This window comes from Podarcis gaigeae (genome assembly GCF_964106915.1).
Source record: "Podarcis gaigeae genome assembly, chromosome: 6".
Taxonomy (NCBI): domain Eukaryota; kingdom Metazoa; phylum Chordata; class Lepidosauria; order Squamata; family Lacertidae; genus Podarcis; species Podarcis gaigeae.
This window is the reverse complement of record NC_139682.1, coordinates 57,571,952-57,595,779: the sequence shown is the minus strand read 5'-3', so window position 1 is coordinate 57,595,779 and position 23,828 is coordinate 57,571,952. Positions and strand designations below refer to the sequence as shown.

The 23,828-nt window shown below is 41.0% G+C and overlaps 2 protein-coding genes across 2 annotated transcripts; both read right to left on the bottom strand.

Annotated features, from left to right (window-relative positions):
- Positions 1-211: 211 nt before the first annotated feature.
- LOC310847729 (lanosterol synthase-like) lies at positions 212-22,207 on the bottom strand (the record flags this gene model as incomplete). Its single annotated transcript, XM_083745787.1, has 7 exons — positions 22,165-22,207; positions 7,701-7,822; positions 4,542-4,638; positions 3,091-3,226; positions 2,229-2,337; positions 596-714; positions 212-313 (listed from the first exon to the last, which is right to left on the bottom strand). The coding sequence occupies exons 2-7, from the start codon at positions 7,768-7,770 to the stop codon at positions 212-214; spliced, it is 633 nt and encodes a 210-aa protein (XP_083601913.1). The 5' UTR covers positions 7,771-7,822; positions 22,165-22,207.
- LOC310847705 (lanosterol synthase-like) lies at positions 14,906-17,862 on the bottom strand (the record flags this gene model as incomplete). The annotated part of the gene is made up of 4 exons (XM_083745768.1): positions 17,818-17,862; positions 16,373-16,541; positions 15,044-15,182; positions 14,906-14,958 (listed from the first exon to the last, which is right to left on the bottom strand). The coding sequence occupies exons 1-4, from the start codon at positions 17,829-17,831 to the stop codon at positions 14,906-14,908; spliced, it is 375 nt and encodes a 124-aa protein (XP_083601894.1). The 5' UTR covers positions 17,832-17,862.
- Positions 22,208-23,828: the final 1,621 nt, after the last annotated feature.

Genomic DNA, 23,828 nt, shown 5'->3' with positions numbered 1-23,828 from the left:
TGAAACTGCCATCTGAGCATCTGTGCTCATCTGTGCACATATGACAGATGTCACAGGTATAAACACCTTTCTGAAGTTCGATGTGAATCTGAAAGTTCGTTTTCTAGTCTGGTTGATCCTTTTTTGAGGAAAGATCAAGGTCTGCAAAACCACACTTATGCAAGACCATGTTCAGGACACTACAAAGATGGGTGGAATAAATATGCCAGCCTTACCAAAGGTAGTCATAAATTCTGGAGATATGTTCTTGAAAAGCTGGAGAATTGGCTCCATCAACATGCCGTCTTATTAGCATATGAAACGCTTTACAAATCTACAGGACAAAAGAGATATCATTCCAGTTAGAAATTCTCCTCCACTATACCTCCATGCTTAGCACACTCATCTGCCACATGGCTATGTCTCTGCATGTCACCAGCCAAACACAGAAACCCCTTCAAGTGGGCAGAACAAGATTGCCACAAGCATAGCTCTACCTTTGGAAGTATACTGGTTCCTGGGGGAAATCTTCCTCAGGAGAAGGAACATATGCTGCCATCAAAAGTAATTTGGTCCCGATACAATTATTTCTGAAATACATTCACAAAGGACCTACCGGACTAGAATTGGTGGCATTTGAGAATATGTCATCAGCCTTTATTTGTTCATACATTTCTGCGATGGCTTTCTTTCTGAAACTGGTGAAATGGTATCTCTCATACAAATTTAAGGTAGCTGCAGAAGGAATAAGAGAGACACTATGAACATCACAATCATGTTAATGTTGTTAATGTGGTTCTATCTTCCTCGTGTGTTTTGGGCTGCAATCTTCCATGCAATTACCTGGAAGAAGGCGCCATTGAATTCAATGGCACTTGCTTCCAAAAGATCTTTTGGCTCAAAATAGAGGCAGGATTTCAGCCCCCAAATTTCAAAGATGATTTCGAGGGGAATCTGCAAAAGTAACATGGGTGTGAACAAGGGGTTTACCAGGGAGTGGGAACCAGTGGTTTAGGGTCATTTGGTTTTTTCCCTTTGCCTTTCAAACAAGTGAGGAGCTTGCATGCCAAGTCACCATGAATGACCCCATTGCCCCCATTACAGTGAAATAACCAGACAGGACAAAGAGAGTAAATGTAAAATGGGTCAAATAGGCCACAACTTTATTGATTACAGATGTGAATGTTAGCCATAGGCATTGGGTATATCATTTGAAGTCCAACCTACCGACTGGAAGTTTTTCTAATGTCAACCCAATACTATGACCTACACCAAATTGGGGTACCCCCCAAAGGGTCCCTGGTCAATGAGTGCTATAACCCTAACCCCCGCCTGGATGTTCAGACAGAAGCAACTCCTTGTGGATCCCTTTAATGGGACACCCTCTTTCATGTGTGGACCCAAGTGACACCACTTAGCAGATTTGTGATTGGCCATCTTGTTACCCATTTAAAGGGTAAGTGGAATTCTCAGCAGCTGCAAGCTGACCATTTTCTTTCCCCCAGAATTCAGTGGGAAAAGGAGAACAGCTGCTACCACACCAAAATTGTGCCCACCAATGGTGGTTACTGTGGCAGCTGACATATCCCCCAGAATTCAGGGCATTCTCTGTAGATGAAAATGGCAGATACCAGCCAGAGTCTGCCAAGACAAACACAATTTGGCTTTCAACAGTTAAAGATTTTTTAAAAAAATAAAAAATCAAATTTTTAACACAGAGGAAAAAACCAAAATGCCATGCCTTCCATCTGTGGTAACCCCCGCCCACACTTCCATGAACATTTTGCAGATCCCCTTCTCAAAACCTTTCTACGATCGTTTGTCCCGAACTACCCTGTAGTCTGACAGGCAAAACCACAGTGATGATCACCATGAATGGTTATGAGACAACAAAATCCATAATTCCATGGCATATGTCCATAGCATGGTTCAGGCTTCTTGCTCACAAAGCAAGGCTCTTACTTGTATTTGCTACAAAGGTTTGTATTGTGTTTGTTCTCAGAGCTGACTGTTTGCTTCCAGCTAACAAACTGTGATAATATGAAACCTGGAAGATGTTGCATGTTTCCATGGATATATGTCTGGGCCAAGGACATGCAAAACATCCACGTCTTATTCCTCAGACAATGTGTTTGTCTATACCAACAGAAGTCTCTTCCTCTCTTTCTCTGTGCCAAGTAAACCCTAGAAAACCTACATTGAAGACCCGAATTCCTGGAATAAGACTTGCCAAATCTTACATCACTCACCAAAAGCGGCATCCAGCATCCAGCTGTGTGCAGAATGCAAATCGGCTTCATAAATATTGTTCCTCTGGGCTGGCCAATCAATGGTGGAGAAGTCCTCCACATAAATCTCCTAGAAGGAAACCATGAAGTGAAATAACTTTCTTAGTAAAGAAGAAGCAGGATATTAGTGTACTTGACAACTGTCATTTCAGAGCTTTAAAAACCCCAGAAAATTCATGTTAGTGTGGCAAAATCTGCTCTGTACCCACACAACGCAATGCTTTGTGCTAGGAAGGGAGCCCACCCCTCCCTGTGTTATGGCATCAGCTTTCACAGTCCACTTCATCACCATTTTGATACTTATATGAAAAGAGGTATGTTATAATAAATAATATTTTAATCAATTAATGAATTAAACATTAGAGGAGGGTACTCCATAGATTAATGATTCAACAGTTCTTCATTAATTTGTTTTTCAGTAATTCTGAAGAGGGGAGGAGAAAACACCTTTTACCACCCAAAAAGAAAGGGAGAAAGAAAGAAAAAGATGCATCAAAAAGGGGGAGTCTGGTATTACGGTACTGCGATGGAGGAGGCAACATGGGTGTTGTCTGTCAGTTTTTAGGAGAAGAGGCAAAGGTCTAAAGCAATTATCTGTGGAGCACGAAGCACAGAGCCATTAAAATAAATTAAAACAAAAACATGGCATTTTGAAAACACCAATGCTCTGAGCTCGGCTTCTGCCTTAAATGGAAAAAGGACACCCAACTCAGCCTTCTCCCTGTCAGATACAAGCAAGCAATCCCCCAAGTGCAGATCCAAGGGAGTATGAGGGTCCCACTTTGACCAAGGATGCTGGGATGTTTGGAGAATGTTGCCTTGCCTGTCTTAGACTCTGGATCAATTCATCTTCTTCTATAGTCAGGCGAGTGGCATAGCAGTAGCTCATCACAAGGGTGATATGGCGAGCGTGACACCAGTATGTTGAGGGATGTCCCGGCAGCCATGTAGGAAACAGCCTATTTCAGAAAGAAGGAAGAAACAGGTTCATGGAAGACAATGTCAGGAATCCTGGATGTAGTGGTAACACTAAAAGCAGGTTATATTGCCCTTCATCTGAGGATCACAGGGCAGTTTACGGTATAAAAAGACAAAAAAGCATAACATAATAACAAACAAAACAATCCACTATATTTTTTGTGCCTTATTTTGCTTTCCAGTATTGTCGTTTTTATCTTCATTTTTATCATAGCTAGGGATCTCAAAAACTGGCCTCTTTGGACCTCTGAGAGTGCCTGCACTCTGAGCTTGGAAATGAAGTGTGGAGGGGACCAGTGCAGTATTGCCATGATGTGCACATTTGCATAATGTGCACCAAACATCTTTGTAGCTGTGTTTTGTAATCCCAAGCATATAAAAAAGGCAGAGAGATGGTTGCACATGAGCAAACTATAATATAGGTAGAATCTACACACATATAAAAAATGTTCTGAAAATGCTTTTAAAAAATACCTTGAATTTTCCATAAGGCTCACCATCGCCATCTTGTGTCACATTGTATATTGCTCTTAAAACACACTTAAAACATTTTATTTGCAGCTGTATAGCTGAGTCCATAGTCTCTTATATATACAGATTGAAACCCTGTTATACCCTATTACCAAAAAAAATGTGATAGACAAGAATTCACTGGTCACAGAGACCAAATGGTCTCAGCATTTCTTTACACACGTAGTTCCTGAAACCTAGTATCTTCTGCAAGCTTCTGGTTACTTCTTTCTTAAAACCAGCGCTTCTTTTCTGGGGGTATGCAGGGGTGCACATACATCTAAACATTTTGTGAATCTAAGTTTGGCCTCATTGAGGGGCAGTATTTTAATATGAGTCAGAAAATGAGAGTACCCCTAAACCATTTTTTAGGGGGGAAAGCACTGCTTAAAGCAGCCCTAAAATCATTTCCCAGGCCTATGAGCTGCAGTTTGAGCTCCATTTGCGGCTTGCAGTTTTTGCTCCTTAACATGCAGCATATACCACATCCATGACATGTGTCTGCTCACCAATCAGGCAGAGGTATGGCAACCAGCCATACCTCACTCTGACTCATGAGTAGATGTTCTTCATCTGAGTAACCTCTACATGAAATCCTGTGAGGAACAGGTTCTGTCACAAACAGACATGAAGTAGTGAAGATTAATATGGATGTCTCCGTTTCCAAGTCATTGCTATTTAGTGAAGGATCCGCCTACTGTGTCATACTGTTGCAGCAGAGACCTTTCTTTGGCAATTCATGATCGGCAGGGTGGGTTGGGGATGAGTAAACTTTAGGACACATACCATAGCTCAGGAAACAGTGTATTCATTCCCTCCCAGCTGTACAAATTCATAGTAGCCAGCCAAGCTTTGCCCACATGAGGGATTCCAAGAGCACCACCTGAAAAGAGAATTAACAAAGTCATTGTTTCCATAGACTGAAGGGGAAAAGTCAAAGAAACCTTCACTGAAAACCGAGATATGTTTATAGCCTTGTGAGATTGAAAGCTCAACTTGTTTAGAGTTTAGTGATGCAGTGCCTCAGAATTCCACTTGAGTGCTGTGCTGCAGCCTCCTTTTGATTGGTTGTGGGTACAGGTAGCCAGAGGGAGGTGGTGACAGCACTTAGCGTAGGCACGAGAAAAAAGCAGTTAAGGAATTGGCGTTCTGGCATTCAGCTGGATAGTTGTATAGTTCCTGAGCTGTGTGTTAAATCCACTCTGTAATCAGAAAAAAAGTATCTGAACTTAGTTTGAGAGACAGTGATTAGTGTATTTTAAGAGTATATAGACAAGAGAAAACTGGGAAGCTGAATTGGGAACAGCACATGTGAGAGGACATATTATTTGGATTCTCAATTCAGTAAGAAGGGGAGAGATCTTCTTGAAAGAGAAGAATCCCAAACCATTTGGACGGGTGAGCTGATCCCCTGGTCTGTTATACTAGAGGAGCCTCACAAGTAAGATTTATAGAATTTGGGAAACTGACAGAAAGTACCATCCTGAATTGCACCCATGAATTCATGGAGATCAGGCCGGTTTTTTACCAGGTGGATATATGAAAGATAATTTACGGAACATTATTGATGTGATTGAATATCTAGAAGTTAGAACTGATAAGCAAGCAGCTTTGATTTTTATTGATGCAGAGAAAGCTTTTGATAATATATCATGGACATATATGAAAAAAGTAATTGAAATAATGAAATTTGGACAGGTCTTTGCTAAGGGTATTGAGGCAATTTATTCTGAGCAACAGGCTAAACTAATAGTAAACAATACAATTACTGAAAAATGTAATATAACAAAGGGAACAAGACAGGTTATTTATTCTGGTGTTAGAGACTTTGTTGAGAAAGATAAGAACAGATGAAGAAATCAAAGTCATCACAATTGGAACTAGGTCATACAAACTTAAGGCATTTGCAGATGAGTTAGTATTAACGGTAGAAAATCCTTTGGAATCGGTACCAAAAGTATTAGAGAAATTGAATGAATTTGGCCAAGTGGCAGGTTTTAAGTTAAATAAAGGAAAATAAAAAATGCTGGTTAAAAATATGACAGAACAAAATAAAAATGAACTTGAACAAATAACAGAATTAAAGATAAAAAAGTAAAATATTTAGGGGTCGGTTAACATCAAAAAAAATATAAACTTATTTCAAGATAATTATGTAAAAGTGTGGAATGATATGTGGAGTAAATGTCGAGTACATGTTGGAAATGTAAAGATAAAAAAGGCACATTTTTCCATATGTGGTGCACCTGCAAATTAGCAAAAGCATATTGGGAAATTATATATAATGAATTAAAGAAAATGTTTAAAATAACTTTTATTTAAAAACTAGAGTCTTTTCTATTAGATATAATAGGAGAAGAAATCCCAAAGGAGAAAAAGGTCTTATTTATGTATGCGACAACAGCAGTGAGAATGTTATATGCCTCATCAAAAGAAGAATGGATAACAAAATTAATGGACTACGCCGAAATGGCGAAATTGACTGGGAAGATCAGACACCAAGAGGACAAAATATTTTTTTAAAGATGGACTAAATTTGTAGAATATCTGAAGGAGCATTGTAAACACATAAAAACTTTAGCAGGCTTAGAATAGCACTGGTGATATAATTAGGGTAAATTTTGTAATAAGGGAAATGAATAAATTAGAGAAATATAGAAAGATGCAGAAAAGACAAGTGGTAATGATGGGAAACCGGGGAGGAGGATGGGGGGAAATCTGGGGGTTGAGAACCTCCAAAAGGTAGTGTTTTGAATGTAAAATGTAAGCAACAAATTATTAAAATAAAATATTAAAATATATATAAAAAAGATATTACCACCGTTTCAGAACCAAAGTATTACGTAAGTCCTAAGCTGTAACACCTAGGCAATTAGCTGAAGAAATTGAAGTGAAAATAAGCTGTGTTTTCCACATTGTTTAGATGCCTGTAACAACGACTGAATTTAATATATTTATATATGTTAACTGCCCTGTCATACCCTCATTGCCTGGCTTGGCCACACTCCACACATTGGAGGGCAAGTCTAGCAGCAGCTGCACAGCTGTCAGCTACATTCAGTGTAGAGTTTCTGAACAGGTTTGAGCCAAAGGGTCCCCTCTTCATTTCTATATTGGACAGAGTGAATGCCCTGATCATCCTGGAACCATATGCATATGTTTCTCAGACTGTATCCATGCAGAAGTAACTACAGTGGTACCTCGGGTTATAGACGCTTCAGGTTACATACGCTTCAGGTTACACACTCCTCTAACCCAGAAATAGTGCTTCAGGTTAAGAACTTTGCTTCAGGATGAGAACAGAAATCGTGCTCCGGCGGCCCGGCGGCAGCAGGAGGCCCCATTAGCTAAAGTGGTGCTTCAGGTTAAGAACAGTTTCGGGTTAAGTACGGACCTCTCAAACGAATTAAGTACTTAACCCGAGGTACCACTGCACTTCACCTCCCACTGTGCCATTAAACCCTATGTATGACTGCTACTGCAATAAAAAGGCTATAACTCACCTCATTCTTTGTATTTATTAAATAATATTTTATCACTGCATTTGTGCTTTACGAAGTGGCACAAAAGGGCCCATGTCCAGACCCTCCCAAGAATTCCCAATATAAATTTTGGAGGAGGGAAAAAACAGGAGGGAAGATATAACCAGCATCTTCTGTTTGATCATAGAAATGGTGTCAATGTGCCAATCTATGGAGATTTCTAAAAGGACCCACAAAGGAAGGAGGGAAGGAGGGAAGGAGGGAAGGAGGGAAGGAGAGAAGGAAGGAAGGAAGGAAGGAAGGAAGGAAGGAAGGAAGGAAGGAAGGAAGGAAGGAAGGAAAAGAGACAGAATAGAGAGGTGCTCCCAAATAACTGTACAACACCAGGACCCCCAAGTTTTGCCTGGGTACTACGCTCAAGCAAAATGGATTGATCCAGCCCTGCCAGAGATTTCTGCCTTACCTTTCTTGTGGAGATTTATCCGAGCCCGCACTACATCTGGATGGTCAGGCCCAAGTCCAAGGATTCGCATAGCTATGTAGCTAAAGGTTGTGCCAAATACTGATGACTGTTCTGTAAGATGGCTACCATAAAGAGAGATCAAAGAGCCATTAGAAAGTACACCAGAGTGTTTGGATGTCTAAGAAGCTGTTTGAATTGTTTAGTTTCCATTCTTCTGGTGCATTAACTTAAATTCAAAAACTTCTCTGAGAACTTGTCAGAATACAGTGGTACCTCGGGTTACATACGCTTCAGGTTACATACGCTTCAGGTTACGGACTCTGCTATCCCAGAAATAGTGCTTCAGGTTAAGAACTTTGCTTCAGGATAAGAACAGAAATTGTGCTCCGGTGGCGTGACAGCAGTGGGAAGCCCCATTAGCTAAAGTGGTCTTCAAGTTAAGAACAGTTTCAGGTTAAGAACGGACCTCCAGAACGAATTAAGTACTTAACCCGAGGTACCACTGTACTCCAAGAATACCCAGTTGGGTAGCCATTAGCCGGGATACCACAGAATACCTACTTTTGTTTTCTATTTCCTTTTTTTAAAAAAGTAATGCCGTAATGAAGGACATGTAGTGCTTTGAAATGTTTCTTTTCAGGAGACAGCATGGGCTTGAGAGCAGCTCATAAAGCCAGAATACCAGTTGAAATTCCATTCCAGATAAATAAAGCTGATCTTGGTCAATGAGAATGTAGATTCTGAATTCAGATTCAAAGCTGAGTCAAACCCCGAACCATTTTGTGGTTTGCTATTGGTTTGACAGGATACATTTGGATGGAGGCAACCTGGCCTCACCAGACCATTATCAATAGTAATACTTCCTAGAGATGGTGCTTTTTAAAGGAAAGAGTGATGTCGGATATCATTGTGGTGATCACACAGGGTCCTTGGACGTTTCACCGTCTATTGATCCCTGTGCCACCACTATATTTCCCACTGCCACCACCCAGGCTCTACCTCGTACAACCCTGAGTCCAGTCAAGGTTAAATTGGAACATAAACTTTTGTTTATTTATTGCAGTTTAACAAGCGTGTGGTTTAATAAACGGTATCAGTCAATTACAAACATGGGGTGCCTATCCAGACCTATAACTTCCACTACATGCTCTCGCTCACTAAACCACCTCTCAGATATTTACTTGTCTTCCTAGCCCCTAAGTATTCCTGACTCAGCTTATTTCGTTACACTAACTCAACCTACCCACAAACTCTAGCCCAATTCACTCCCACTCCACCCAACCACCCAACTCCCAACAAACTCCCCCCTTCACCCCTCCCAGAGCTGGTTTTATAGTCCCTCTGACTCCACCCCCCTGGGTCCTGATTGGGTAACCTGTTTAACTATTTCACCTCCAGCACTCTCTCATATGTTAATGTCACAATCATGTCTTCATTATTGTTGCCTCTCTCCACCCCTCGTGCCACAATTCTATTTTTCTCTGCCACAGCTGGGCAGCTTCAGTACATGCTGAGGCCAGCTGGCATTCTGGTCATCTGCCCTGCTGCCCAGTCCACATGGTGAGTATTGCTCATAGTCAAAAGACAGCAGAATGCCGAAGTGATTTAAAGAAGCCTTTATGGGGGAATTGCATCATGGACCAGCCCAAGACAACGATATGCAGAATTAGAACATCACTCCCTCCTTGGACTACTCACAAATTCCAGCCACCATCTGGAAGCTGTTTTGAGAGAATATAGCGCAGGAGCTCTCTCTCGACCTCTTCTGGCAGTGAGATCTTGGCAGCATAGCATGACATCAAAAAACCTGTATGATTTTTCAAAAAAGATAACAATGTATAATACTTGACTATCTCAATTTTGGTTTGATTTGTTTGGATACCACCTGATTGGATGTCAAAATGTTATTTGTGCTTTTGTACCCCTGGTAGATGGGGGATTTTTTTTCTATCTTGAAACAGAAGAAAAAGGTCAAACATAACAAGATTTAATTACACTGGTCAACAACAAATTTGTTGTCTGCGTTTTTTCAGTTGATTTAGGACGAATCTGATGCGCTGAATCCAAAAATCACATTGGTTTTGCTCAATCAGGTCAAGTTTTTGAGCTATGGCCACATGTCGTTTTTTTACGTTTTTGTTCACATGTACGCTTGTGTGGAACATTTTAGAAGAAGCTGGTGGGGGTAAAATGCCATGTCGAATAATTGTTTTGATTGGAAATGATTATTTTAATGACAAGAAGTATTCAGGTCCGATAGTTCTGGGTGATTATGTCGAAAAGGGATCAGTTTGAAGTCATAAAACCTCGAAATCTTCCATAAATTGGTGCGGCAAAGCATAAAGTTGGGGGATCAAAACTAAGTTAATGGGGCAGCCGCCCCATGAAGTATCCTGATCTTCAATCAGCGCGTGGTCCTGTAGCTCATTGTGATGAAATTCCAGTGCCTATCTTCGGAGAACTTCCTGACAAAGATGCCTCCAGTGTTGAAGGACATGAAGAAGAAGAAGTGGTTCTTGAAGATGATGCTCCACATCCATTTTCCCAAAAGGAGTTGAATGATCTAGTTCATGACCTCAGCTTGTCAAAGGACTCTGCCGAACTGTTGGCATCCAGATTGAAGGGAAAAAACCTCCTCTCTGACAGTGCTCACATCAGCTTCTTCCGCAACAGGCATCAAGAGTACCTCCGTTTTTTCTCGGAAGAGAAGGGCTTGGTGTACTGTGCAGATATTGCGCAGCTTCTGCTCAAGCTTGGAGTGCCACAGTACGAACCCAAAGATTGGAGACTGTTCATTGGCAGCAGCAAGCGATCACTGAAATGTGCTACTACACAATGGCAACCAGTTTGCCTCTATACCCCTGGCTCACTCGAGTACACTGAAGAACTATGAAGCGGTGAAGTATGTGCTGGAGAAAATTGGTTATGATCAGCATAAGTGGTTTATTTGTGTTGACCTGAAGATGGTGAACTTTTTGTTGGGACAACAGTCTGGCTTCACCAAGTACCATGTTTTCTGTGCATGTGGGATAGTAGGGACTGTGCTCAGCATTACACGAAGAAGGACTAGTCTGTGCGGGAGGAATTGGTGCCTTGCAAAGAAAGGAACGTCATCAATTACCTTCTGGTGGACAGAGACAGAATACTCTTCCCACCGCTGCACATCAAGCTCGGCTTAATCAAGAAGTTCACCAAGGCTCTGGACAAGGATGGTGACTGCTTCGGACTTCCGGGTTAGCGCCTCCGGTAATGGCAGAATTCCTCTGATCGGGAGGAATTTGCTTTGTAGGAATTCGGGTCTGGCCGCCACGGTGAAGGCGGAGACCCACTAGAAATCACAGGCGGGTGAAGCCTGTGAACGTGGGATTCGACTGGCACCTTTTGTGCCTCTCCTACTCGCGGGGAAACCCGGTTTCGGGGATCCAGAGCGACATGGGGTGAGCGGCACAGTGCTTCGAATTGACTGCTTCTTCCACGGAGCGAAGCCGCATAGCTGTTGCCGGAGAGCGCTGACTTTTTCCTGTGGACAATTTGATCTCAAAGTAACTACCCGTGAGTAGAGCGGAGAATTGGATTTTTTAAACGTCTTAATTTGGTGCCGAAACGGGGAGGTCTAAAGCAGGAAGTCCACCTTCCTCTTTTGTAAATAGATTGAAGCAATGAGGATGCAAGCTGAAGTATCGGAAAGCCTATCTTAAAGGACTAAATTTCCATCAGTAAAAATACTAAACCCCCCTTGGTGGCAGGAGAAGAGGGGGGAAAGTTTTGGATTGAGTATACCTGCAGGAGAGAGCGAACAAAGTTAATATACCACCGCTCTGATCCTGGAAACGGGCTGCCAACAGGACTGACCGTGATTAGAACGTTCACTGACAGTTAGTCAAATAAGAGGAATACATTGTTTCCATGGTCTCCGTCTGCGTTTAAAAAGGAGTAAAAGTAACAGAAAATTGAAACTAACCTTATTGTTTGAATTGAGTTAAAAGGACTAATATAAATAGAAACTGTTTCCCTCTAGAGGAACTGTTTCCCTCTAGAGGAAGCTTTTGAAACTGTCACAAGAGTTGAGCTGGGGGGATTTCCAGCTGCAAGATAAAAACTTGTGAGATTCTGGGGACCTTGAATCGGTTAAGAATGTTGACAGAAGAGGCTTTAGTGGTTGTATTATGTCAGATAAGTGACTCACTCTTATGTAAGATAAGTGACTGGAACAGCTCCACAAAAAGGTGGATCTGGTAACTACCAAAATTGACAATTTGGGACAAAAAGTGAACATCAATATAGAAACTATTCAGAAACTGACACAGGAATCTACTTTGACATGGCAAACTGTGGAAAAGGCTAGGGAGAAAGTTATTGCTGTTGAACCTAAAGTAACACAATTGGAGAGAGAGAGAGACCCAACCTTACAGATGCAATTTGATGACCATAAGTTGATGCCTGCTATGATTGAATTTAAAGAAAATAAGATTTCGAGGATCAGAGCCCTACCTGAACTGGAGAAGGAAAGTTTGATAGATTTTCTTACACAGGAATTTGACGACTTTTGGGACCGGGACTTAGGGTCAAGAAGAGAGTAAAACTGTGAGGGCTCTTGGACTTGGAAGAGGAGGGGAAAAAGAGAAGAACAAAATAAGAGACTGTTGTAACTACCAGAGGAACTTAGAAGAACAACAGTCAAGAGTGGAAATTCTGAAAGATGTCCTGAAATACCTTTCGGATCTTAGATTCAACTACGGAGGTTTGGTTGCCCTGTCGAGAAGGAATAAAATCATCTTTAGGTGGGAGTTTCCCCGAGATCTACTCTTTAGCTTCAAAGGAAGGAAAATGAAAATAAGATCAGCGGAAGACAAAGTAAAGTTCATGTATAAATATGAAGAAGACTCGCAGAAGGGACTTGGAAAAGAGTTAAGAGCATCGGACAGAAGATCACCAGGTTGATGGACTATAGGGAATTGGCGGATATGACTGGCAGAATCCGGAACCAGGGAGAAGAGTCAGTGGAAGAAGATTGGAAAAAGTTTAAAGACTATTTATAAAAATATTGTAAAATTAATGAGTTTTTAGAAAAATGTTGGAAAGGAGCTATATGGCTTTAGTTGAAATGTTACAAGGAATTAAGTACAAATAGAATATTAGAGTATTAAAGGGAAAATAAAGTTAAAATATGTTAAGACAATTATATATTAAAGGGAAAAATAAGGTTAGAATATGTTAAGATAAATTACAGGACAGAAAACAGAGGAAGATGGAAAGGAATTGCTGAAATAGTTAATTAAAGTGGAATACAAAAAGGGAGGTGCGAGGAGGTCGATGAAACAAGTAAATGAAAGTTAAGATACTGAACTTTTAAGTTTTTTTAAAAATTGTGTTTGTTTGGTTTTGTTAATTTAATGTTTGGGGGTTGGTGTTGTGTGGTATTTTTGTTTTTGTGTTGTATTGTTTTGCTTTGTTTAATCCTTTGTCTTTCTTTTGCAGTTTTTAAAATGTTAATAAATATTATTTTTTTAAAAAAAGGATGGTGATTGCTTCACTTACTTGTGCCAGGCTTTTCCAAGATTGACCATGGAGAAGTTGAAAGCTGGCATCTTTGACGGTCCTCAGATCCGTCCACTCATCAGAGATCCAGAGTTCGGAAACTCAATGAACGAAGTGGAACTGGAAGCGTGGAAGGCATTTGTTCTGGTAATGAAGAGCTTTCTTGGCAACAATGACCGCTCCCCACTTAAAACGGGGGGCGCCCTTTGCGGGGACGCGTGCAGCCCTGGATCTGGAGTGGCCCCATCAGCATAGGCTTTGCCTTCCCTCAGGTGGGATACCTGGAGGTCCCCGCCTACCCCAGTGAGTTGTCCAATCCCACCTGGGGGAAGCGTTGCCAGGGAAACCAGGCCAGGTAGGGGGAGGGATTACCTGCCCACACAATAGAGGGTGGATCTTAATACTACACAGAACTTGTCAACAACATGCTGACTGCTTTCAGAAACCTGGGCTGCAACATGAGTGTCAAGATGCACTACCTATTTTCACATATGGACCGGTTTCCTGAGAACCTGGGTTCAATGAGTGACGAGCAGGGAGAGAGATTCCATCAGGACATGAAAGAGATGGAGACCAGGTATCAGGGTCGCTGGGATGCAGTCATGATGGCTGACTACTGTTGGACTCTGAAGAGAGACCTCCCTGCCGCTGAGCATTCCTGGAGTTCCAAGAAACGGAAGTTCAAGCCGTGAAGTTTGAAAAATGGTGAAGCAACATACAATTTACGTGTATGTACCTTTATCAATGCCCACCATTCAGTTTAAGGTAAACCTGACCTGATGGAGTGAAATGGATGCCATTTCCTGATTCAGCAGTGCAAAAATACTCTAAATCAGTTGTTGAAATCTAGACAACATTCAAAAAGTAAAAAATTGTTGCCCAGTGTTATCTAGCAAGTTTAGGCAAAAGATCATCACTTCTGCCCACTTACTAGAAGGTGCATGATTTCATTCTGGACTATTCAATGTTGGATGCTGCTTACAGTGATTGCCTGGAGCTGTATGCACATCCCCTGTGTGGTGAACCATTGAACAACAGGCAGCAGGATTCTCAGTGAATTTTCTTCAGACTGCTGGGGTCTTACCCAATCCTGTCAGGTGATGCCAGAGGACAAACCTAGGACCTTCTGCATGCAGGGACTGAACTGAATTCAGCTTCTCTCACTTCTCTCACTTCATTTCAAAGTTTGGTTCACTTTTTCGCATCGGTTTGTGATTTTTATTTTTATTTTAGTTCTCATGAAAATTCACCATCCCAATATACAAATTTTTGCAAAGCTATTATTGTTTTTTTCTGCTGTTGTTGTTAGTCTAGTATATGCCATTCTACACATTATGTGACTGGAGAAGTGCACTACAAAATTCAGTGAATAGCAAATATGCCTGTGTTTCAATTCTCATGCTGTTTCTGAAAGGTGAGAGCTCTTTGCTCCTTTCATATTAAAGGCTTACAGGTCCATTATTCTAGATTATTCTGACTTCATTGGAAAGAGCGATAGCTTCTGCTTTGTTGCAGAAAATCCCAAGTTGGATCCTGGGCATAGAGCTGGGGAAACCACAGAGGGTTGCTACCAGTTCAGTGTTGAGATAAATGTGCCAGTGGGATAAGGCAGCTTCCTATGTTATTATGATGAACAACTTTGTACAGGCAAAAGAAAGACAAGTGATTTAAGCAGCTTCAGAGGTTTCTCGAAATGTCCACCAATTTGTGCCTAGCCTATCTGGTAAAAAAAGAAATAGATTTATAGAAAATATACAGGGAGGCCCGTTAATGTATTTGTGGTAAGTCTGTTAGCATCCCTATACCTGGTCCAAGAGCAACGACACCAGAGCACTCCATGGCCCAATGGCCATCTTCCACTTGCAGGCCAGAGAAGAATTTAATCGCTTTCTGGACTGCTTCCTGGGCTGTATTGGCTTTGGGCAAGTCTGGAAAGAACTTACTCTGTAAAACAAAATGGGGGAAGTACAGAAATTTAAAAGTCTGGCTACAGTACAAAGCATGCATAGTGTTAAATGTCCCGCTACATTTAATGCAACTGTTGGGTCATTTGAAAATAAATATAGCAAAGAAAGGTAGTCAGGATAGGGACCACGGCAGATGGGGAAGTGTCATTTAATAATTCCCCTCTCAGCAGTAGTCTCAATGAAATCCCCCCGCCCCTCGCCAACTGCTATTTGTATGTGCCTGGGGACACCAGCAGGCGGGGAAAGGCAAAACTCCCTCTTTCCCACCCACCACAATCCCCATCCTGACTGGGTCCTCATGTAGTTGAACAACAGTCACGTTAAATACAAAAAGTTGTTTAATGTAATGAATAGTTTGTTCCTGAGAGAACATTCCAAAATAAAGTTTTACAACCACACCGTGATTCCACAAGTAAAATCAACATCTGCAAACATCTCACAATGCTTCACATCAGTGGGAGATCACAGCTGTTCAGAAATCCAGGAGTCTTTCTCTAAACAAACTGCATAGAGAATGCATGTTCTTCAGTATTTTCACACACATAAAGTCCCTTGTGCAAATGCATCATATGTGCATCATGGAAATAATTATCGGAGAATAATCATTGAGAGCAAGAAAGTGGCTTTCTAGAGAACATCTCTGAGCTCTTAGATCAGAGAACCATAGAATATCAGGGACCAGAAGATCATGTAGCCCAACTCCCTTTCCACAAGTAAGAACCCTACACTGACTCTGGCTTGCATGTGAACTCACTCAGCTTTCTAGGTATCAAGCACAGAGCAGCTACCTTGTAGAAAGTGATAACCAAGTTATGTATTTCAGTATTTCCTGCAGATTGTCATATTCATCTTGCAGGCTTGTCTTTTTTCAAGTAGGGTTTCATATTCAACCCTGACATTATCAAGTTGCAGTTGTACAGCACCAAGTGACAGGCGGTTGGAGGAGATGACCCTCATGATCCCTTCCACAATTCTATGATTCTATGAAAGCAATCACCAAGCTTCCTGTGTTCCTAACTGAGGTGTCAGAAGATGAGGAGCCAAAAGAAAAATGACCCAGCCCTTGGGAAACTGCTGCTAGGCAGGGCCAAGCCAGCAGTCCTCATGCCCTGTGCTCCTTTTGTAGCCTTTCCGTGTTGTACCATCTGTTATCATTAAGCCACTTACAGTGTCCAGCCCTAAAGTGTAAGCCTCGAGTGCATTCTGTTCACGGACACATTCTTCACTGTCTGCCACGTAGTACCATCTATGCCGCCCTTCCACAGAGCTGAATCGCCAGCGAGTAAGATCAGTTTGGGGTTCTATTTCCTGTGCACCTTTTCTTCTGCGCAGACATCTACCAAAGAACACAGAGGAGGTGGGGAGTTTGAAACATGCAGGCAGATTTTCAGTTTGTTATCCTACCACAGGAAATTATTCTGAAACCAATTTTGTGGTCCTTCTAGCCAGAAGTGAGGGACAGACTTGTCCATTCATTTCAGTGGGTCTATTCATGACTAATTTGTCCACTGATTTCAGTGAGTCTACTCTGAGTATGGCATTTTCATATACCACCAATAGATCCTTTGCTTTTTCTAACCAGCGCATGATGGAAACACTTCCTATTCTCTACAACCATATTTTTGTCCCAGTAGTTCAGAGCAGACAGGGATGGCTTATGAGTTTCTTTTATATCCTGCTTCATTCCAATGACAGAGCTCATTTTAGGGTTCTTAAGTATAGAAGTCCCAGATTGATCAACATGACTTATTTTCAGATAATTGGGCATAGGGCCACACCTTTAATTTCCACTCTGTCCACCTATGTTCATTTCCCCAAGTCTGCTCCTAAAACTGCCCCCCCTTCTCTTAGTTATTTTACAATATCTCTTCTAACTTGGAAATGATGAATTTTCACGTGTCTGTCTTTCACATTATCTCTTTGGTGGAATCTCTTGCATACCTTTCCTGAAGAAAAGCCCCAGTGAAACAGTGGTACTTACTTCTGAGTAAGCATGCATAGGATTGTCCTAGTAGACTATTCCATGTTTAAAATTTACGGGTGGTTTTCTCATAATTGGCCTATTATAGGCCTCCACTAATTGAACTGTTTTCGACCTCAATAATTGACAAATAATAAGGACCACTGATTGAGTTCCAAAGAGAGTTCATATGTATGTACTGTGCTGCACTCTGCTTTAGTAATTAATTTATATGCAGCCAGATATTTTGCCCATCTTCTAGTTATTCCCATCATTTATCAAATTGGGTTTTCTAAGTTTAACATCATCAACACATCTAGTTTCATGTCATTTCTCAACTGCATATCTTTTACTTCAAAGTTATTATAACCAATGAAACTTCATTACACCAATTTTCATTTCTGTTCCTATTCACAATAAAAAATTTCTATTCTATTTTCCACAGTATTTCTGAATCAAGAATAACCAAAATGCTGCCTTTTTATTACTTAATACATCAGGTTAATTGCCCTTCCCATCTTATTTCTGTGAACTTCTCCTGTGATAAAGCTTGCTTAATCAATATGAATGAAGTCAAGCAACTGGCACACTTTGTTATTTTATTTAACCATCATCCTAATCAAAGCATATAGATTGCACACAATGTACTTACGTCCCATCAGACATCTTCTTGGGTTGATGAAACTGCCTCAGATTGTTCTGGTTATATTTTAGATGTTGCCAGACACGCACGCAGGACACTGAATAGGACACTGAACTCTTGGACTCTGGGCTAGAGTTCCTGCCTCAGAAGCTCCACAGTTTCTAAAACATTCAGGCTCACATCCAGTAAAATACTTGAAGGTTATATAAAGACTGACCTAACCAATCATAGCAAGAATAATTTTACAGGGTGGGATCAAGAGTGTTAATGTAATCAATGAAAGGCACACCCACAATTACAAAGGCTATCCTTGATGCATTGCACAGACTGGTTCTGGAGATAAAAATCTACCATGAGTAAAGTAACTTCCCCAAAAGATGTGAGTTGAGATTTCTTCAAAGCCAGACTCTTAGCTATGATATCTGATCCTTCTACCCTAGTGTCCTATGAATGCTAATACAACAAAACATGAAGATTTCCAAAAATGAAAACAACATCCACATATGGGAAGGAAGCAAATTGTATCATACGTAGAAATTGTGAAAGTGCCTCTTTTGCAGTGATGGTGACTGAACAATGACTGAACATAACTGAATTTGCCACACTTACCCTAGGATAGCCTGAAAATGCCCACTCAGTGCATGTCTATTTTGCTACCACCCACGCCTTTCCCCCACCCCCATGTTGTTGCCCTGAGGAAACCACCCAGTGCTTAAGGAAGAAACAGAAGGAACTAGTAAAACTTCCTCATATTGCCAAAACTAACTCTAGAAGAACAGATAACTTTATCCTTTGCTCCACTGCCACAGTGCTCTGCTGTTAAGAGCTTTTCTTGAGGTCCGCAGTTGCATCAACCACCAAAGCATTTATAAATATCAGCTCACTAAAGAATCCACCCAAAGTTATACCACCTCAGATTAAGAGATGATTGAAAGAAAAATGTATTAGGTTGATAGAACCGGTTTTATCTCCTTCATGCCAGAATGCTTTAATTCAGGGGTAAAGCCAAACTGGTTGGTTTGCAATGCATTGTATTCCCAGTATCAATCACTCTCAGAAATCCCATTGCCCCTGTGCTGTCAATACAGTCTAAACATTACTCTTTTGAGGGATTAATCTTAGTCAAAGATCTACAGGGTTGAGTCACCATTTGAACATCACTGTCTCGTGCTGAGATCCTGCACTGTGCATCCATGAACATAAGGAAAACCTACTAGGAATTATCTCTTGCTTCAAAATATTTGATTTCAGATTTCTGAATCACTATTTCCCCTGCACACAGCACACTTTTATTCAATTCTGATGTACGGTAAATAATCACTGATTTAGGTGTAGTCCTTTTCGTTTCTGTATACGCTATACTGACTAAATAATCTAGGCTTGGCTTTGGCTTTTATTTCATTGTAACCACTGTAGCACAGGAAATTCATAAAATAGTTTTTTATACTGTGTTGTTCTGAGTGTATCAGGGCCAAAACAGAAGTCAAAGAGATGCCAAAGATGGGTGTATTGCCAGATTATATGCTTCTACAGCTGGCTAAATGTTTGACTATTGTCACTCATGTGAATCTACTGTTTCAATTTATTGATTTCTTAATTTCCCCATTTTCTTCACATGCCATTCTGTTGTAATTGTCCACTTGAGGATTCTTCCACAGAGCCAACTCTTCATGGAAGAATGGGGCTGCATGTTCCTTATGATGTGGATACAGCTCTATTCTTCTATGTAGAGTTGACTCTGTGGAATAATCCTCAAGTGAACATTTAAAGCCCATTTCTCTCTCCCAAAGGATCTTGGGAGATGTTGTTTGTTAAGTGTTCCTAGGATTCTTTGGGAAGGATGTTCTGAATGTGTGGTGCATATGTAGCCGAGGTGGAAAAGACAGAGAGCTACAAAAGGAATCCGAATTCATATCTCATTTGTCCTCACCATAACCTGGTGGTGTGGATTTAACTGAGAAGCACTGTCTGGCCAAAGTCATCCATGCAACTTTGGGTGAATCTGCACTTGAATATGGCTCTCCCATGTTGACACCCAACACTGTGTTCCTACTAATAAGAAAACTTTATCTGAATTGGTTCTACCCTGATGTAATATTGTTCAGATAAACTGAAGAGTGCAGATAGACAAAACGCCATGTTGCATCTGCACCAGCGAAGCCAGATATCTTCTGCAATAAAACATATCTCTCCCATATTCATCTCTACAGCCATGGCAGGCACTATACCTCTCCTACAGTTTGACTTTACCCCCAGTGGCGCACTCTTCCATCAAGACAGGCGGATGCCTTCAAATAACTTTAATCACTATGCTCCACTGCACAATCCTACCTCTTCAAATCTTTACAGTAGACTTAGCCTTTATACCCAAATCCCAGAATTCAATTGTCACACTCCTACCCCTTTTTGCTCATGCATGTCACACAGCCTTTAGTCTAAAAACAAGGAAAACAAGAATTGCGTCCAAAGACCAGAACAGTTCTGTGAAGAATTTGGAAAGCCAGGAGTTTTGTTGTTGTTCCTCATTTATCCAAAGCTATTGGTCATTCACTTGGAACATAGTGATTTCATACTATGTTATATAAGGCAGGATTTATTAGGAATATACATGCCTATTGCTCATTGGTTCATACTCCAAATCTTCAGGGGTTATTTATTACAGTATGTCAGTAATTACATTAATTATGACACAGACATTATTTCAAACTATCTTGCTATACTCATATATAACATATCATACACACACACACACACACACATAATGTAGTAGCAAACAAAAACAATACCCCAACACACACCACAGTTTAAAAGCCATCGGTTGTTTAAGTACCCAAAAGTTAACCAGCAGCAAATTAACCTGAGCCTTGTCTTTGGGAAGGGGAATGACTGGTGAAGGGAGAAACAATCAGGGAGAGTGGTACCCATGACACGCTTTCAAAATTCAAAAGTGATAATGGGCCCCAAAATGTTGTCAACCCTTGATGTAAAATGAAGCACATTGGAACAAAAACAATAGCCCTAATGACTGCACATAACTGAATTTGCCACACTTACCCTAGGATAGCCTGAGAATGCCCACTCAGTGAAGGAAGGTCAACTTTGCTACCATCCACGACCTTCCCCCACCCCATGTTGTTGCCCTGAGGAAACCACCCAGTGCTTAAGGAAGAAAGAAACAGAAGGAACTAGTAAAACTTCCCCATATTACCAAAACTAACTCTATCCTACAGCTACCAGGCTTCCTCAATTTGAAGAAAAAAATCTCAGTGCTATTATGCCTGATCAGATAACGAAAAAACAAACCTGAAATATATGGCTGATCAGGTTTTGAAAAATGTATACTGTATTGTGCAAGTAACAGTGAAGCAAGCTTTGGAGAAGAATCACCAGCATGGAGAACAACAGTGTGACAGACTTCAGTGGGAAAAGGTTTAGAACCAGAAAGTTGTTGACAAGAGAGAGACAAGCAGCAAGCCAACTGAAAGTCTCAAATGGAGCTACTGAAAGAGCAAGATTTTTTACTTTGGTACACAGCCATATAAAAGGACTGCCAGTCCTTTAGTTATATGGATCCCAGATCATGTAAAGCTTTAAAGATCACAGATAGCACCTAAATGGGCCCCAAAGCATAGTGATAGTCAGTGCAACAGATGCAAACAAGCTATATGTGAATGCATAATAAAATAAATATCATCCTCTCTTCTTACCTTCCGTTCCTTGTGTGTGATGTCTTTTCTCCAGACAGGGACTGTCCTAACTGCTGATCTTTAAAAATCATTCCAAAAGCTTCCCCTGTGCTAGGCTTCATTCAGGGTGGGGAGTATCCTGTCCTCCCAAATTATTGCCTAGCATGTGCTGCCTTCGCCACTGAATCCACATCTCTTGAATGTTACATACCCTCTGTCATTCCTCCTCAAGCACACAAATGTAAGCTATATTTTGTGTTGCGCTGGGGGAGGGTCATGGTCAAGAACCACTCAGCGAACAAAGTCTTTCTTAGATTTCTGTCAATTTTAGTACTTCCTACAGATGGTGGTTTTCAAAGGCAATAGTGAAGTCCAATATCATGTCTTCATTATTGCTGCCCATCTCCACCCGTCATGCCACAATTTTATTTTTCTCTGCCACAGCTGTACAGGCTGAGCCCAGCTTGCATTCTGGTCACCTACCCTGCTGCCCAGTCCACATGGTGAGTATTGCAAATGAAAGGCTCACAGTCAAAAGAGAACAGAATGCAGAAGTGATTTAAAGAAGCCTTCCCGTGGAATTGCATCATGGACCAGCCCAAGACAAAGATATGCAGAATTAGAGCATCTCTCCCCAGGCCAGTCTAGAGAAGCTCCTTGGACTACTTACAGGCCCCAGCCACCATCTGGAAGCTGTTTTGAGAGGATATAGCACAGGAATTAATTAGACTAAATTAAAAGACGCCTGCTTCTTGGGAGAAAAGCAAAGGCAAACCTAGAGAGCATCTTAAAAAGCAGAGACATCACCTTGCCGACATAGGTCCGTATAGTTAAAGCTATGGTTTTCCCAGTAGTGAGGTATGGAAGTGAGAGCTGGACCATAGAGAAGGCTGATCGCCGGAGAATTGATGCTTTTGAATTATGGTGCTGGAGGAGACTCTTGAGAGTCCCATGGACTGCAAGAAGATCAAACCTATCCATTCTGAAGGAAATCAGCCCTGAGTGCTCACTGAAAGGACAGATTGTGAAGCTGAGGCTCCAATACTTTGGCCACCTCATGAGAAGAGAAGACTCCCTGGAAAAGACCCTGATGTTGGGAAGGATGAAGGGCACAAGGAGAAGGGGATAACAGAGGACAAGATGGTTGGATAGTGTTCTTGGAGCTACCAGCATGAGTTTGACCAAACTGCGGGAGGCAGTGGAAGACAGGAGTGCCTGGCATGCTCTGGTCCATGGGGTCACGAAGAGTCGGACACGACTAAACGACTAAACAACAAAGCGCAGGAACTCTCTCTTGACCTCTTGTGGCAATGATATCCTGGCAATATAGCATGCCATCAAAAGACCTGTTTGATTAAAAAAAGAAAAAGAACAATTTATAATACTTGACTATCTCAGTTTGGTTTGATTTGCCACTAAATCACCTGTTTGGATATGAAAAATTATATCGTGCTTTTGTATCACTATTGGGTTTTCTTATCACCTTGAAACAGAAGAAAAAGGTCAAGGATAACAATATTTCATCATCCAGCAAGTTTAGGCAAAAGATCATCACTTCTGTCACTTTACTTGAAGGTGCATAATTTGTACCTGCAATTTTCAGTGTGAGATGCTGCTTACAGAGATTGCCTGGAGGTATATGCACTTCCCCTGTGTGGTGAACCACTGAACTGCAGGCGCCAGGCTTCTTTGTGAAGCACCTTCAAACTGCTGGTCCATCTGGGGATTCAGAGAGGTCTTACCCAGTCCTATCAGGAGATGCCACAGGACAAACCTGACCCTGAATTCAGCTCCTCTCACTTCCTCATTTTAAAGGTCAGTTTTCACATCAGTTTGTGATTTTTAAGAAAACTCCTCATGAAAATTCACCATCCTAATATACACATTTTTGCAAAGCAAGTTTCCTGATACTATGCATTTTTTATGTTATTTTCATGAATAAATGCATTTATATGCACACCTTAGTCTAGAATATGCAGCTGGACACATTACTTGGCATGAGAACTACACTACAAAATTCAGCGAAGAGTGAATTTCAAAAACATGCCTGTGTTTCAATTCTTGAGCTGTTTCCAATAGTGCTAATAAGGCCTCTCTCTCATCTCAATCTTCATGCCAATAACATTTATTTATTTATTTATTTATTTATTTATTTATTTATTTATTTGTTTATTTGTTTATTTATTTATTTGCCAGTTCGATGTAGTAAAACTTCTAAGTGGTTTACAAGAAATATTAAAATTATCCATAAAAACAATAGATAATTCAGATTGAGAGTAAAAATTAAAAAAACACATCCCCTATGTGATACCAACAATGGACAATATCCTGCCC